Source organism: Dipodomys merriami, unplaced genomic scaffold (genome assembly GCF_024711535.1).
Source record: "Dipodomys merriami isolate MVZ:Mamm:240054 unplaced genomic scaffold, mDipMer1.0.p SCAF_10, whole genome shotgun sequence".
Classification (NCBI taxonomy): domain Eukaryota; kingdom Metazoa; phylum Chordata; class Mammalia; order Rodentia; family Heteromyidae; genus Dipodomys; species Dipodomys merriami.
The window spans coordinates 48,962,115-48,978,725 of record NW_027202271.1 but is presented as its reverse complement, the minus strand read 5'-3'; the positions used below and the strand labels follow the sequence as shown (position 1 = coordinate 48,978,725).

Here is a 16,611-nt window from a genome sequence, read left to right as displayed (position 1 = left end):
GCTAGTGTTCTACCACTTGAGCTACAGCTCCACTTTCACCTTGTTAATGGTTAATTGGAATCTCAAGAACCTTCATGTCTGGGCTGGCTTTGAACCACAATCCTCAGACCTCAGCTTCCTCAACTAGGATTACAGGTATGAGCCACCAGCACCCAGCCTATTGGGATTTCTGGTTATTAGTGTTCAGCATTTTCCCATTTGCTTTTTTTTTTTTTTGAAGAAATTTAAATCTTTTTTTTTTTTGCCAGTAATGGGGCCTGAACTCTGGGCCTGGGTGCTGTCCCACAGCTCTTCAGCTCAAGGCTAGCACTCTACCACTTGAGCCACAGCACCATTTCCAGCTTTTTTTCTGCTTATGTGGTACTGAGGAATCGAACCCAGGGCCTCATGCATGCAAGGCAAGCACTCTACCACTGAGCTACCTTCCTAGCCCAGAAATTTAAATCTCTTGATCAATGTTTCTGAGGGTCTTTACAGTGCTGACTGACTACAAACTCTAAGGCTGAAGTAATCTGGTTGCCTCAGACTCCTAAGTATCTTGGGACTTTTGGAACATACCATGAGCCCATATCCAGCCTTTTGAGACGGGATCTCTCTGTAGTCCTGGTTGGCCTGGAACTTGCAGTGTAGCCACACTGGCCTCAAACTCATCCCCTGGCCTTCATCTCCAAGTGCTAGAGCTTCAAAGATGTGTCACCATACGGGGTTTATTTTGTTTTGTTCTGGTATGAGGTTTTTCGGTTGCCCTTGCTGGGCGGGCATTCTACCATTTGAGCCACAACCATTTGTCACCCCTCAAGCTTTTTTTTTTTCTGGGGTGGGGGTGGGGATGTGCTTTTTTGGATTCACTCTTGATTTTTCGTAGATTACAGGCTTATACCACCACATCCTATTTGAGATGGGGGTTCACTCACATTTTGTCCAGGTTTGGTGTTGAGTTGCCATCTTTCTGGTCTCTGCCACCTGAATAGCTGAGATTACAGGCATAAGATACTGCACCTGGCAGGTCCCCTTCTTCCGCCTCCCCTCCCCCCCATTTAGCTGTGGGGCTTGAACTCAGCCTGGGCACTGTCCTTGAGTTCTACCACTTGAGCCACAGCACCACTTCCTGTTTTTGAGTGGTTAGAGGTTAAGTCTCTTGGGGACTTTTCTGCTTGGAACTGTGATCCCCATATCTCAGCCTCCTGACTAGCTAGGATTATAGGTGTGAGCCACAGGTGCCGGCTTTTTTTTTTTTTTTTCTTCCATTTTAAAACAGCCTTTTTCTTCTGGTTGGGCCGTGGGGCTTGAACTCTGTCCCTCAGCAATTCAGCTCAAGGCTAGCGCTCTACCACTTGAGCCACAGCACCAGCACCACTTCCTGTTTTCTGGTGGTTTAGTGGAGATAAGAGTCTCACAGACTTTACTGCCTGGGCTGGCATTGAACTGCCACTCTCAGACTTCAACTTCCTGAGTAGCTAGGATTACAGGTATGAGCCACCAGCACTGGGCTTTTTTGGTGCCAGTCCTGGCCTTGATCTCAGGGCCTGGGCAGTCCTTGAGCTTCTTTTGCTCAAGGCTAGCACTCTGTCACTTGAGCCACACTTCCAGGTTTTTCTGTTTATGTGGTATTGAGGAATCGAACCCAGGGCTTCATGCATGTGAGGCAATCACTCTACCACTAAGCCACATTCCCCCCAGCCTTTTTATTTATTTTATTTTTTTATTTTTTTTTGTCGGTTGTGGGGCTTGAACTCTGGGCCTGGGCGCTGTCCCTCAGCTCTTCAGCTCAAGGCGAGCGCTCTACCACTTGAGCTACAGCGCCACTTCCGGTTTTCTGGTGGTTTATTGGAGATAGGAGTCTCACAGTCTTTCCTGCCCGGGCTGGCTTTGAACCGCGATCCTCAGATCTCAGCCTCCTGAGTAGCTAGGATTACAGGCGTGAGCCACCAGCGCCTGGCTCCAGCCTTTTTAAATTGTAGAATTGTGAGCCCTTCTTTTAGGAGAGGTTGGTACCGGGACTTGAGCTTGCACTTGTTAGGCAAGTAGTATAAAAGGTTGTACAAATATTTTCTCCAATAGACATTATTTTTTTCTATTCCAGATTGGAACAGAAGTCTTAAATTGATGTAATTTCACTTCTCTTTTGCCTTGGCATCATAGCCAACAAAACCATTGCTAAATCTGTCAGGAAGCTTCCTTCATCTTTCTCTAGTTTTATAGCTTCAGATATTAAATTTAGACCATTAGTTCATTATTTTTTAAGGTGAGGACCTAACTCTATTCTTCCCATGTCTATCATTTTCCACTTGTAGACACTTGTAGAAAACTAACCTCCACAACTTCCTTGGAGGCCCGGTTGAAAATCCTGTGACTGTACGAGGGCTTCTTTCCAGCCCTGGCTATTCAATTTTGACTTGGTGTACTGGAGATTTTTCCATTTGAGATATTTAGTCCTCCATCCTCTTTTGCCTGTGTCAGTACATTTTGACTACCATAGCTTTGAAATAAAAGACTTCCAACTTTGTTCTTTTGTTGGTGTGTGCATGCTCATGGACCAGGGTTTGTGCTCTACCACTCACTCAAGCCATGCCCTCAACCACCTAACTCTAAGTGTTTTGACTATTTGGGTGATACTTTTTTCCCTTTTTTTTTTGGGAGGGAGGTCCAGTCGTGGGGCCTGAACTCCGGGCCTGGGCGCTGTCCCTCAGCTCTTCAGCTCAAGGCTAGGGCTCTACCACTTGATCCACAGTGCCACTTCCAGCTTTTTTCTTTTTGCTTATGTGGTACTGGGGAATCGAACCCAGGGCCTCATGCATGCAAGGCAAGCGCTCTACCATTGAGCCACCTTCCCAGCCCTTTTTTCCCATTCTTAAAAAGAGGATTTCCTCTGTTGTCCAAGTTAGCCTCAACTTCTGATCTCCCTGCTGAAAGATTACAGACATGTACTATATCCAATTCCTTCTCATTCACTTGTTACATATACCCCTCAAGCAATTTTCTTCTATTCCTGCTATAAAGCTAGGTTTCTGCTGAGTTAACTCAAACATACAAGTGAGTCACTCACAAAACATATGATTTTATTTACAAAGACCAGAACAAAACCAGGCTCTGCACAGGTTACTAACCCTTGATATGGGAATAGACTGGTAAAGTTTTTTTTTTTGTCGGTCGTGGGGCTTGAACTCTGGGCCTGGGCACTGTCCTTCAGCTCTTCAGCTCAAGGCGAACACTCTACCACTTGAGCTACAGCGCCACTTCCGGTTTTCTGGTGGTTTATTGGAGATAGGAGTCTCACGGTCTTTCCTGCCCGGGCTGGCTTTGAACCGCGATCCTCAGATCTCAGCCTCCTGAGTAGCTAGGATTACAGGCGTGAGCCACCAGCGCCCGGCTTTAGACTGGTAAAGTTTTATTACCCCCTCCCCCCTCATCAGTTGTGGGGCTTGAACTCTGGATCTGGGTGCTGCCTCTGAGCTCTTCAGGTCAAAAGTGTGCGCTCTACCACTTGAGCTATAGTGCCACTTCTGGTTTTCTGGTGGTTAATTGAGGTCTCATGGAAACCTTGATCCATAGATCTCAACCTGCTGAGTAGCTAGGATTACAGGAATAAGCCAACAGCACCAGGCAAGTTTTATTTTTTTATTAAGTGATTACATAAATTTCACAGTATTATGGAATAGTGATACTTAAAATCACAAAGTCATTTTAACCTTCAAGAGGCACATTGGTATTATAGTGGTCTGTGAAGCTTATGGACTCTAAAAACTGACACTACAGCTATGTTTTTCAAGTCTGGTGATATGTATAATTTTGGTTTTGTTTTGTTTTTTTTTGGTCTGGTCGTGGGGCCTGAACTCTGGGCCTGGGCGCTGTCCCTCAGCTCTTCAACTCAAGGTTAGCACTCTACCACTTGAGCCACAGCACCACTTCCAGCTTTTTTCTTTTTGCTTATGTGGTGCTGAGGAATCAAACCCAGGGCCTCATGCATGCAAGGCAAGCGCTCTACCACTGAGCCACCTTCCCAGCCCTGTATAATTTTGTTTTTGAAGACAGGTTTACCTATGGAGCCCAGGCTGATACTGAACTTAGAATCATGCTACCCCAACCTGGGATTACAGGTATGTGCCACAACATTTAGGTCTGGTAGTTTATTGGTCTGTGTGCTCTCATACTAGAAACAATCTAAAACCTGATATAGATGCTCAAAGCTTCAGATCTCTTTGGGAGTTGTCTACACTTCAGCATTCTGCTGTGAACAGATTATTTTCACCAAGGTCCTTTTTCAATATTTTACTCACTGGTATCAAACAAAACTACTGACAACTCCTCTTCAAATATTCTCTCCAACTCCAACACATGCAGTGTCCAATAATATGACATTGCATTTTCCTGGTCTTTCATTGAACACTGGAACCCATTCATAGCCCTTATTCACTCTTCCCAGTTGCTGGGGGTACATATTTTAACTTTTTAAACTGTTATAACAATCTTACAGCACTTTGAATATACTTGATCAAGACTTCCAAGTGTTGGTTTGTGTTTCAAAGCTTAGTTTCTTAAATGCAAAAGGAGAATCTCAATGTGGACTCCCTGACAAGTTAGGCCCCAGTAGGTCTAATAGGGTATTAGAGTTTCCAAAGTATCCTCCAAATCTGGTTTTCCTCTATTCTTCCTATGATTGGTGCCACTGTCAGTAGGTCAGCCAAGTAAAACTCTAGATTCACTTTTTCTACTTAACACTGTTCCTTTTCAGTCCTGCTGACTATAGCTAACCCCATATAATCTGATTGTACCTCCGTATGTATGGCCCACGGAACTGCAATAATTACTTTAGGCTACTGGATTATTTTTTTGTTGGTCATGGGGCTTGAACTCTGGGCCTGGGTGCTGTCTCTGAGCTCTTAAGCTCAAGGCTAGCACTCTACCACTTGACCCACAGTGACACTTCTTATTTTCCCAGTAACAACTATAATGTGGTTAATTTCTACCATGTAAATGGATAAAATACACATTTCCCCCCATTTCGAATTATTAAGTTACAAGATCAGCATATCAAATTTTGAACAATGTTGGGCTGGGAAGGTGGCTCAGTGGTAGAATGCTTGCCTTGCATGCATGAGGCCTTGGGTTTGACTCCTCAGCACCACATAAGCAGAAAAAGCTAGAAATGGCGCTGTGGCTCAAGTGGTAGAGCGCTATCCTTGAGCTGAAGAGCTGAGGGACAGTGCCCAGGCCCAGAGTTCAGGCCCACAACCAACAATAACAAAAAAAGAAACCACCTCTCCCTAAGCTAGACATAATGGCCTGCAAGCCCAACACTTAGGATCTGAGAAAGGATCAGGAATTTGAAGCTGGGGCCACTTAGTGAGACTGTCTTACAGGAGTGACATTGTCCAAAAATAACTGTACTTATTAGTGATGTATGGAACGGTAACCCTTTTGTATAACACTTTAATAATAAAAATTATATTAAAAATAAAAATGTCTATGCAAGATGGAAAATAAAAGGGAATATAAAAACTATATATGAGACAAGTGCCAGTGTGGGCAGAAAAGTCTGTGAGACTCTTTTATCTCCAGTTAACCACCAAAAAACCGTTAAGTGGTGCTATGGCTCAAAGTGGCAGAGTGCTAGCTGTGAGTGAAAAAGCTTAGGTTCAGTGTCCAAGCCCAGAGTTCAAGCCCTAGGACAAAAGAATAAACAAAAACAAAAAGCTATAAATGAGCTGGCTCTTGGTGGCTCACACCTGTAATCTTAGCTACTCAGGAGGCTGAGATCTGAAGATCGAGGTTCAAAGCCAGCCTGGGCAGGGAAGTCCATGAGACTCTTATCTCCAATTAACTACCAGAAAACCAGAAATGGTGTTGTGGCTCAAGTGGTAGAGTGCTAACCTTGAGTTGAAGAGTTGAGGGACAGGGCCCAGGCCCAGAGTTCAAGCCAAAAAACAAACAAACAAACAAACAAAAAAACAAATAAGAAAACTTATAAATAAGGTATATAGTTCTAAAGTCCCTTGAGAGATTTTTACAACTTGAGGCACTAGCAACATTAAAAGGAACAGAATTGCTTTAAACTATACAGAAGTGAGCCTTCTTTCTGATCATATCTACCATAGTAAATGCAACCAAATCCATAATTTCTCAGCTATAATATAAACCTTCGATCAAATTCCTCCCTGTTAATGACAGAATAAGAAAATACCTATCTTTTTTACAGGATATCACAAAGACTAATATTTGTAAAATTTATCAAGCACATACAACATACCTAGCACATGGTTAGCATATAATAAGCTTTGTTTCTATTGTAACTTGTTTTTAATTAACTAGTGTAAATACTACTTTGAGAATTTGCAGTATAAATAAGATCTCTCCAGGACACACAAAAGGCAGAGATCTTATAGTGCTTCCATCTTGGAATGCCACAGTGGTACCTTGGCTTAGTTTCAAAGCTAGACTAACAATCCCGAGGGTTACACATACGTAATACGGACATGGAAACTTGGGGTTGGGGCTGTGAAAGAAGTGGAGACTTAAGAAAAATAGTCACAGTATTATAGACAGAGACGATGTGCCCTTCAAGAGTGTCCTAATGCCATTCTACAAGTACAATTGGCTATACCCCGCTTACTTAGTAGGAACAAATGAGGACCTGCCTACAATGGGAAGTGAAGCACAGAAACAGATTGAAATGATCCATAAATACCACAAGAGAATGTTAACTAGAAACTTTTAATTTGTGTTATATGAAAAATCACTTACTGCAACAACAAAACTAGAGGTTAAAGACTCCTTTATTATTGAATTATACTGTAATGTCTACATCTACGATTAGTCAGGAAGCAATGCTTTGCATTTACATCAATAACACATTTACTCTAATGAAATAAAACAGACACTGACAAAGGACTGAGAACATGTTTTAAAAAGTGACTACATGTTTTACCTGGTCCTATTTTGCTATTTTGGACCATACTCTTTCTATTAGAGAACTGACTTTAAATACATATTAAGTCTGATTTATCTCCTCATATTTTTAAACATTAAATGGAGTTTGTTTTTTTTTTTACAATTTCTAATTATAAACAAAAGACCGAAAACAATATAGAAGAAAAAGTTTGAACAAAGGAAGTAAGAGCAGATGGCTATGATCTAATAGCGGAGTATAACATGGCCCCTCTGTGGCTCATCTCAAAGAGACACTGTTACTCAGAGAGGTAGCACTTCAGACCAGGACTGAACTTCCCTGTGTCTGAAGGACCAGATCCTATAAGTATTTCTTGTCTCAACTGCAAAAAATAAGTGAAAATACCTACAAAGTATCTAAAAGCTAAATATCAGATGGTACTAATTCAAATCAAATTTATATGCTGGTCTAAATATACATATTTAAGCTTTGTTTTAAAAATTATCCTCTTATTTTGGACAATATTAAAAAATAGCTTACATTTTTAGTGTGCTGTATGGTCAGTAACTGTAAAGTTGTAACTCTAATGATTAAGTTTAAAATTTGTATGTTTTCCTTGATTCTACTGAAACTATAATTAAGACTTTACCTAATCAACATACATGAGGTAAGTTTAAGCTAAAAAAAAAAAAAATCACAAAGATAGAGTTAACCACCAGAAGACTACACAAAATCATAATGCCCACACCTCATATTCAAAGTTTACAGCTTTTAAATATCAACCACTGCTTATATGTAATTTAAAAGCAAATATTTTCTGCACCTTAAAATCAAATTATATTAGGAAACATGGGGAAAAATATCTTGGCAGAATTTAGTTTTGGTAACAGAAGACAATGCAACAATGAATCCAAATGGAACAAGACAGCAGTGTTTAAAGTTTCTAACTTCTAAACAAACACACCAACACACTTATTTGTCTAAAAAAATATTTTGGTAATAAATTGACAGAATAAATGTTTTGCTGTAAATAAAAAGTAAAAAATTCCAATTAGTTTATAGCTAGCCTTTTAAATCATGTACAGCCAGCTAATAGTTCTCTGAGACACCTATTGTTGCCCTAAAAGATTCCTGCTAAAATCAAACTGTTAATACGTCTTACTGAAGTAGGACTTCCATGATGCTAGAAATCATTTAGAAAGGAAGATAGGGCTACATCACCACCATTACTATTCATAAAAGTCACAGAAGAGATTATTGCTGTGCTTTTCTTTGTCAATACCATCAAATTTTGTTGCAGTTATAACAAGTACAACCAGGTTACCTTTTCTCTTACTGAATTTCATGTTTCACAGGTCTGTAACATTTTTTATCCAGTAGAGAATTTTAAAATAGTTTCTGTAAGCATTCCAAGAATTTAAATGTGTAGCTTCACATTGTACTATCATGTTTTGCGCCCTTGTTTTTCAAATACACCAAAGAAATGTATTTTTCCCAAAAATGAAATATGATGTCCACATTAAAAAAATAAAGCCTACAAAAAAGTTCCAGAGCTAAAAAAGATTTTTCATATGGCACAATGTGATCTCCTACTAGTCCAAAGGTTTAAGTCCATTTATATATCTTGTTTACTTTTCAATGGAAAACTAAACTTATTGAGGTGAAATCACATTATTTTTAGTTCTTCAGTCAACAAGTATACACATATGTTTTTCTATATAGTTATTAAAAATAGGAGACCAAGTTGAACGTGCCAAAGTGATACTATTCAGTTGGATGTTTTAGACTCATCACGAAGAAAATTAGAAAAGGGATTTCCTTGGTTGGTTTCCATAGCTTGATAGACCAAAAACAAAAAAACTGCCACAATAACGAACAGCAAAATTTTTATCCACATGGGAATGGAGCGTCCCTTTTTTGTCTTTTCTGATTTGACATCTGCCAAGGGAACATACTTAGGAACATATTTGGACGAGAAAGATTCTTCCATCCTGAAATCACTGAGTTCTAATGGTCGGCCTGCAGCCCCTTTTATTGGTCTGCGACAACTAGCACTGTTGAAAGTGGAAACAAAAGAAAAAAGAAGTTTTTAGGTAAAGTCATGATGTGATAAATAACAAAATGTCAATGCCACTACTAAGCTTCAAGTGACTGTAGAAAACGGATTCACATAAAGCAGTCAAGTTAACCTAGTCACAGTAGAAAATTGATACACATAAAGCAGAGAAGTTAACCTAGTTAAAACTTCTATATATATTTTCACCTTAGAAGTTAGGTGCAGGGACTGGGAATGTGGCTTAGTGGAAGAGTGCTTGTCTAACATGCATGAAGCCCTGGGTTCAAGCTCCAGGACTGGCAGGGGAAAAAAACATTAGGTGTAGTGGTTCATGCCTATCTCAGTTAGCTGGGAGGCAGAGATGGGGAGATAAGGGTTCATTAGCCAGCTATGGCAACAAGTTAACAAGACCCTATCTTTGTTTTTTTTTGGTCAGTTGTGGGGCTTGAACTCAGGGTCTGGGAGTTGTCCCTGAGTTTTTTTACTTAAGGATAGTGCTCTACCACTGTGAGCCGCTTCTGATTTTCTGGTGGTTAAATGGAGATAAAGAGTCTCATGGACTTTCTTGCCCAGACTAGAAGCACCACCCTCAGATCTTAGCCTATTGTGCAACCAAGCCAGGCAGGGTTGTGCACACTAGAATTCTAGCTAAGAGATAGGAGGATCTCCAAGGTAAGAGAATCTCTTAAGCTGGAGAATTTCTATTAGAGGCTGTCTCAGGTAAAAACTAGCTAAAACAAAATAGAGTTGAGGGCTATTTTTCAAGTGGTAGAGTACTGTCTAACAAGCACCAAGGACTGAGTTCAAAACCCCAGTATCACTAAATAATAACTAATACTATTATTTATTTTGTTGTTTTTTTGTTGTTCTTGCTAGTTGTGGGGCTTGAACTCAGAGCCTGGGCACTACCCCTGAGCTTTTCTGCTCAAGGCTAGTATTCTACTACTTTGAGCCACAATGCCACTTCTGGTTTTCTGATGGTTAATAGTAGATAAGAGTCTCAGGACTTTCCTGCTCAGGCTGGCTTCGAACTGTGATCCTCAGATCTCAGCTTCCTGAATATCTAGGATTATAGGTGCAAGTCAGTATGCCCAGCATTGCTAATCGTCAGAACACAAATGTTCACTAAACCTGGCTTTTAAAGATTTTTCAAAACTAATATATCTAGCTAGGCTGGGAATGTGGCTTTGTGGTAGAGTGCTTGCCTACCATGCATGAAGCCCTGGCTTTGATTCCTCAGTACCATATAAATAGAAAAAGCCAGAAGTGGCACTGTAGCTCAAGTGGTAGAGCACTAGGCTTGAGCACAGAGAAGCTCAAAAACAGTGCCCAAGCCCTGAGTTCAAGCTCCAGGACCAGCAAAAAACAAAAACAAAACAAAAAACAATGTATCTAGAAAGAAATAAAAATACAAGGTGCTTTTAGTTTCTTAGTTACTCAGGAGACTGAGATCTATCTTGGTTTGAAGCCAGCCCTGGCAGAAAAGGTCCCTGCAAGACTCTCACCTCCAATTAACCATTAAGAACAAAACCAAAAAACCAACCAAACAAACAAAAGCAAACCAAAGTGGAGATGTGGCTCAAGTGGTAGTTAGCCTTGAGCACAAAGAGGCTAAGGCACAAAGAGGCTCAGGAAAGTGCCCAGGACAAGTTCAAGCCCCACAACTGACAAAAATTTTAAAAATTAAATTAAAAAAAAAAAGGAAGAAGGAAGGAAGGAAGGATTGTTCTTCTTACTAGATTTTTGTTTAGATTACAAAATACATGGTCTGGGTATATAACTCAGTAGTACAACACTTGTCTAGCATGAATGAGTGCCAACACTGTCCCCCTCTGTACCCCCCCCAACCACAAACCCCCAAATCTCTTATGCTTGATTCAGGTTTGAAGTACCTAATTCCTGTTGGTGTAGATGCTTCATAGGGGAACATTTCCTTAAGAATATCCCTTTCTATTCTTCTTTCTTCTGTTTTTTCTCCCACCTATTAGGAAACAAACAATGTAAGTTAAAATTTAGTAAAAACATGCCATAATTAAAACAATTCTACATATAAGTTTTAGAGAACAAAATGTCATTTCAATCTATCCTAGCCTTTGACTGCTGTTTCCCAAATTCATGATCATCTAAGTGTCCACATGCTACCAAAGCCCCTTTCAAATTTCTTCATTATATAGGTATCTTAATGGAGTTATTAAAGGGAAACTGACATAAACTCAGAATCCGGTAATCTAATAAGATATGTCAGTATAGATCCTCTCCCTGACTTTCTATGTTCTTCATGACTAAAACATTGAGAATGAAATATTTCTTCCTTTTATTAATTCTGCAACAAATGCTCAAACATAGAAGGTGCTTAATCATCACAAACGTTTAAATTTTAGTATGCTTTAAACTAGTCAATGCACCTTGCAACTCAAAATTTTTTTCTCAAAGTTTGTTTTGCCATGTAAGTTTACATTTATGCCAAGACCAAAGTATTTTACCTGCTTTCGTAAAGATTCACTGGAGTTATAATGTACCATGCAGTTAATAGTTTAAGGATTAGTTATACAGTTAATCAATTCAAGCACCCTACAGAGACCCGTGGAAATCCCATCATTTGACCCTTTTGAGCCCCCCTTAAAGTCCAAGTAGCACTTTCAGGCTTGGATCCATGACAAACAGACAATATTACAAGTAGCACACACATGATCACTCCCTTGAAAACTAGAACTAAAGAGACACATGACAGCAAGAAGATAGTATTATTAGTACATTATAGTATATTAGTTAATTTTCATTTTCAATAGTATCTCTAAAATATTTGTGCATGTATACACAGACACACACCACCCAGGTAAAGTTAAAAGTTCTGCTCCCCTCCCACTCCAAAAAAAGTCTCTTTGAAAGATCAATGATAGCATCGATCTAAGTTTTATTCATTTACTTCAGCTCTGGTCAATGGTTTCTTTGGTGTTCTTCTGGGTATGTCTGAGAATTCACTGATTGGCAGAATAGGAGCTGCATGCTTGAAATTTCCAGTCACCCTATTGACAACCTGCCAAGATTCAAATTATTCAGACTCAGAATTTACCAAACATAACAAAGATACTTATAAAAAAAAATAATCTGCTTCTGTAATGTTTGAATTTCTCTTAAATAAAAATCTATGCAGAATTGAAACACATTCAGCGGTTCACAAATGAAACCTTGAAATTCTTCAAATATTTAGTAAAAATTAGCTTCATAATAATGAGGACATTTGTGTAATGAATTAAACTTATTTGTATACAATGGCTATATTGAAAAATTCTAAAACTGAATGAAAAATTCTAAGTGCAGAACAATATAAGGAAATCTGTCTAAAATGTAATGTATAGAACATGTAAAGTTGAGATTTGCCACAATTCACCACCTCCCCATTTCCAACTATGAGATAATTTACAAAAAATACCACTTTTATAGTTTGTGAAACATATTTACTAAAGAATCGTTGCTTGAAGCCATTATAGTTTCAGCTATAGGAGTACTCTCTGAAATTACTGCACCATCTATACGAAAATGTTGTGAAGTTTCCACCTGTTAGTTTGAAAACAAAACAAAAACAATAAATGCACAATAATAACTAAGACCCTACCAATCTGAAAACCCAATTCTAAGCAATAAGCCTTGCATCACCCTTTTCCTTGGAGTTCTTCTTGACCCTCTTGTAGATTCCCTAGTTAATGCCTGCAGAGGTCCGACTTTTGAAGATCCACTTGTCCATTCAGTCTCAGTTACTCCAGCTTGAGAATAGCTCTATTCAAGCATCGACACGTTAAAAAAAAAAAGTCATATTCTCACATCAAACACCTTAATGGCCACATTAGCACAGAGAAGCCAGAAAGCCAGCAAATCCCAGCAGTTACAAACAATGCTATGCCCTCAAATTATTTCTAATGTATTGATGACACTGACATCAAAGAAAACAAAGGGTGGTAAAATACACTCAAAAATCCACCAATAATAGCTCATAAATTATAATAAAAACAAGGGGAAAAGCACATCAATTATCACTGGCTCCTTTTGTGACTCACTGTTGGCTTATGTTTTAGGACTGCAGCTGGATTTCTGTCTAAACCAAGAACAGACTGTCATGATTTATATGAAAGTCATTTGTTATCACAAGTGAGTTTCCTTAAAAAAGGAAGCAAGGTGCTGGTAATGTACAACTACAATCTTACCTATTCAGGGGGCTAAGATCAAATGACCATGATTCAAAGCCAGCCTACACAGGAAAAATCTTATCTTCAACTAATCACCAAAAGGCCAAAAGTAGAGGTATGGCTCAAGTGGTAGTATGCCAGTCTTGAGACACAAAACTAAGGGATAGTGAACAGGCCATGAATTCAAGCTCTAATACCAACACTGCCCTCCTTATAAATTTTGGCTGGGGGTGTATTAGTAGTAGACCACTTGCTAAATAAGAAAAATCTGTGGATTCAATCCCTAGCACCATCTAACAAACTTATGACTTAGCATACAGTAAACACTATTCTTTTCATATGGTTAAGATTATTTTAGCAACATCAATTTAAATTTAAATTATACTCAGCTACCTGAACTAAGAATTTCCCAGGTATTAAACTCTCTTTGGAAAAAAGAATCAAGATTAGGCAATAAGAAAAACCTGGCAATTATCATTTCATGAATACACAAGCTTAATATGTCACAATTGCAATGTTACCTTAGTCTCTTTATGGAAAGAGATAGGTACAAGCAATAAACAGGGCTGTCTTATAGTCAAAAGATGTTGTAGAACATTAGATTTGAGCAAAAGCAGCTCTGGGACAGCACCCAGGCCCAGGATTAGCACCAAAAAAAATTAACTAATTAAGTATGTATATAACAAAGGGTTGTAGATGTAACTCAAGAAAGACTGCTTGCCTAGCAAGCAGCTCTGGGTTCCATCACAAGCACCATAAAGAAAAAATTAGCATGTTTTAGACCAATGTTTCTCAATGCCAGAGTGAGATTATGTTATCACTTTTGCTTTTTATGTAATATTTTACCTAGATAATTTATGGGTTTATAGCTATTACGTTTAATGCCTTTTTAAAAAAAACTTTTTTTTTTTTTGCTGGTTGTGGGGCCTGAACTCTGGGCCTGGGCACTGTCCCTCAGCTCTTCAGCTCAAGGCAAGCACTCTACCACTGGAGCTACAGCACCACTTCCAGATTTCTGAGTGGTTTATTGGAGATAAGACTCTGATGGATGGGGCTGGGAAGGTGGCTCAGTGGTAGAGCGCTTGCCTTGCATGCATGAGGCCCTGGGTTCCATTCCTCAGCACCACATAAGCAAAAAGAAAAAAGCTGGAAGTGGTGCTGTGGCTCAAGTGGTAGAGTGCTAGCCTTGAGCTGAAGAGCTGAGGGACAGTGCCTAGGCCCAGAGTTCAGGCCCATGACCAGACCCCCCCCCCCCAAAAAAAAAAAAGACTCTGATGGAGGAAGTGGCACCGTGGCTCAGGCAGTTGAGCACTTGCCTTGAGCTGAAGAGCTGAGGGACAGGGGCCCAGGCTGGCTTTGAACGTGATTCCTCAGATCTCAGCCTCCAGAGTAGCTAGGATTACAGCACCAGGCTAAAAAAACTCTTATCTAGTGACAAGATTAATCATCCAGCTAACCAGGCTTATTTGGCCAGAAGTATTACTACTAAAAAATTCCACAAAGATAGTGTCCCAAATCTGACGTTATATTTATACATACTGACATTTACTTTGACTCAGTTTAAATCTCTAGGGATTCCTTCTGCTATCAATTAGGATATAGCTGATGAATATAAAATAGATATGAAAAGACAAATTTGTAAATAAATTATACTAAATGGTCAACTTCCTGATTATGTGAATGGAAGAAAATAGTTGTTTTTTTGTTGGTTGTAGGACTTGAACTCAGGGTCTGAGATTTTTTTGCTCAAGGCTAGTGGTCTACCACTTTGATCCACAGCTCCACTTCCAGTTTTCTGGTGGTTAACTGGACATGAGTCTTTTGGCTTTCCTGTCCCAGCTGGGTTTGAACCATGATCCTAAGATCTCAGCCTCCTAACCAGCGAGGACTACAGGTGTGAGTTTACTTTACTGTTTTCAATCTGGTGGGTACAGCATCATCTAGAAGGGGCTTTAAAAAAAAAGGGAGCTAAATACCTGAAATCCTATCTACTCAGGAGACTGACATGTAGAGGATGAGGATTCCAGGCCAGCTGAAAGGAAGCATGTTTGTGACAGGAGTTCATGAGACCCCCCCCCCACCCCCGTATCAAAAAACAAAAACAAAAACAAAAACCACAAAAAAACGGTATGCAGTGGTGCAAACCTATAAATAGGAGCATCTTGTACAAAATGCTGCTCTAGAATACCCCAGGCAAAAATGAAAGAGTGTATTAAAAAGAAAAAAAAAAAAACAGGAATGAGAAAAATAACCTGTTTAGCGACTGAGAAATTCCAAGTTCAAATCCTTGTACCACAAAAAAGCAAGCAAGCAGCTGATGGCTCATGCCTGTTAATCCTAGCTATTCAGGAGGCTGAGATCTGAAGGAGCACGGTTCAAACACAGCCCAGGCAGGAAAGTCTGTGAGACTCATCACCAATTAACCACTAGAAAACCAGAAGTGGTGCTGTGGTTCAAGTGGTAGTCCGCTTGCCTTGAGCTTAAAGAGCTGAGGGACAGCACGCAGACCCAGAGTTCAAGCCCCATAACCGACAAAAAGAAAAAAATAAGTAAGGAAGAAAAAAAGAAAGGAGAGAGAGAGAAATCCTTGGATTCAAGTATCTAGAGTAGCAGAGTATCACATGTGAAGCCAGCCTGGGATACAGAGAAAAACTGTCTTTTTCCAAACACAAAATAAAAAAGAACAAGAATACTTTCGACTACTGGGCTCATGCTTGTAATCCTTGCTACTTAGGAGGCTGAGATCTGAGGATCCCAGTTCAAGCCTGCCTGGGCAGGAAAATGCGAGATTCTTACCTCCAATTCATCACCAGAATATCAGAAGTGGTGCTGTGACTCAAAGCCTCAGTAGAGGGCTAGCCTTGAGTGAAGGAGCTCAGAGATAGTGCCCAGGCCCTGAATTTAAGCCCCATAACCGGAAACAAAACAAAACAAAACTCAAACAAAATACATAAAATGCTAGCAGAGACAGCGGAAAAGCTTGAGGAACAGCATCCAGGCCCAGAGTTCAATCCCCATGACTAGCAAAACAAAAAAGAAAAACATACCCAACATACCAAAAACCCTTGGGCCAATTACAAAGCCCTACATCCAACCTCCAGCACAAGCAAGTAAAAAACCACCTAAAATAAACAAATGAATAGGCATGAGCGTAGTTAATTCTAATTGTTTCTGAGAAAATTCTAAAGCGAGATCTGATACATCTTGTTCAAAATAATTTAACTGCAATGGACTTATCTCAAAGCTAAGTTTAAAACAAAACCAACAGCCAGGAACCCAGTGGCACTGAGATCTGAGGTATCTTAGTTCAAAGTCAGCCCAGGCAGGAAAGTCTGAGACTCTTATTTACAATTAACCAGTAAAAAGCCAGAAGTAAACCTATGGCTCAAGAGTGCTAGCCTTGAGTAGAAAATGACAGGCAAGATCACTGTGAACACAAATACTAGTACTGGCACAAATCAAATCAAATCAAATTAAATTAATAT

General features: G+C 39.6%; 1 protein-coding gene across 4 annotated transcripts in view; it reads right to left on the bottom strand.

Annotated features, from left to right (window-relative positions):
• Window positions 1–6,755: 6,755 nt before the first annotated feature.
• The window catches only part of Tmpo (thymopoietin), a 33,019-nt gene continuing 23,163 nt past the window's right edge, over window positions 6,756–16,611 (bottom strand). The window contains exons 5-9 of one of the 4 annotated variants that reach the window (XM_069990632.1): window positions 12,600–12,719; window positions 12,405–12,500; window positions 11,869–11,979; window positions 10,835–10,923; window positions 6,756–8,940 (exon numbers count right to left, since the gene is read on the bottom strand). In XM_069990632.1, coding sequence (XP_069846733.1) covers window positions 8,655–8,940; window positions 10,835–10,923; window positions 11,869–11,979; window positions 12,405–12,500; window positions 12,600–12,719 — 702 coding nt within the window. In that variant the 3' untranslated portion in view covers window positions 6,756–8,654. The remainder of the gene's footprint in view (window positions 8,941–10,834; window positions 10,924–11,868; window positions 11,980–12,404; window positions 12,501–12,599; window positions 12,720–16,611) is intronic. The other 3 variants (XM_069990643.1, XM_069990653.1, XM_069990662.1) reach the window with 3 other exon arrangements.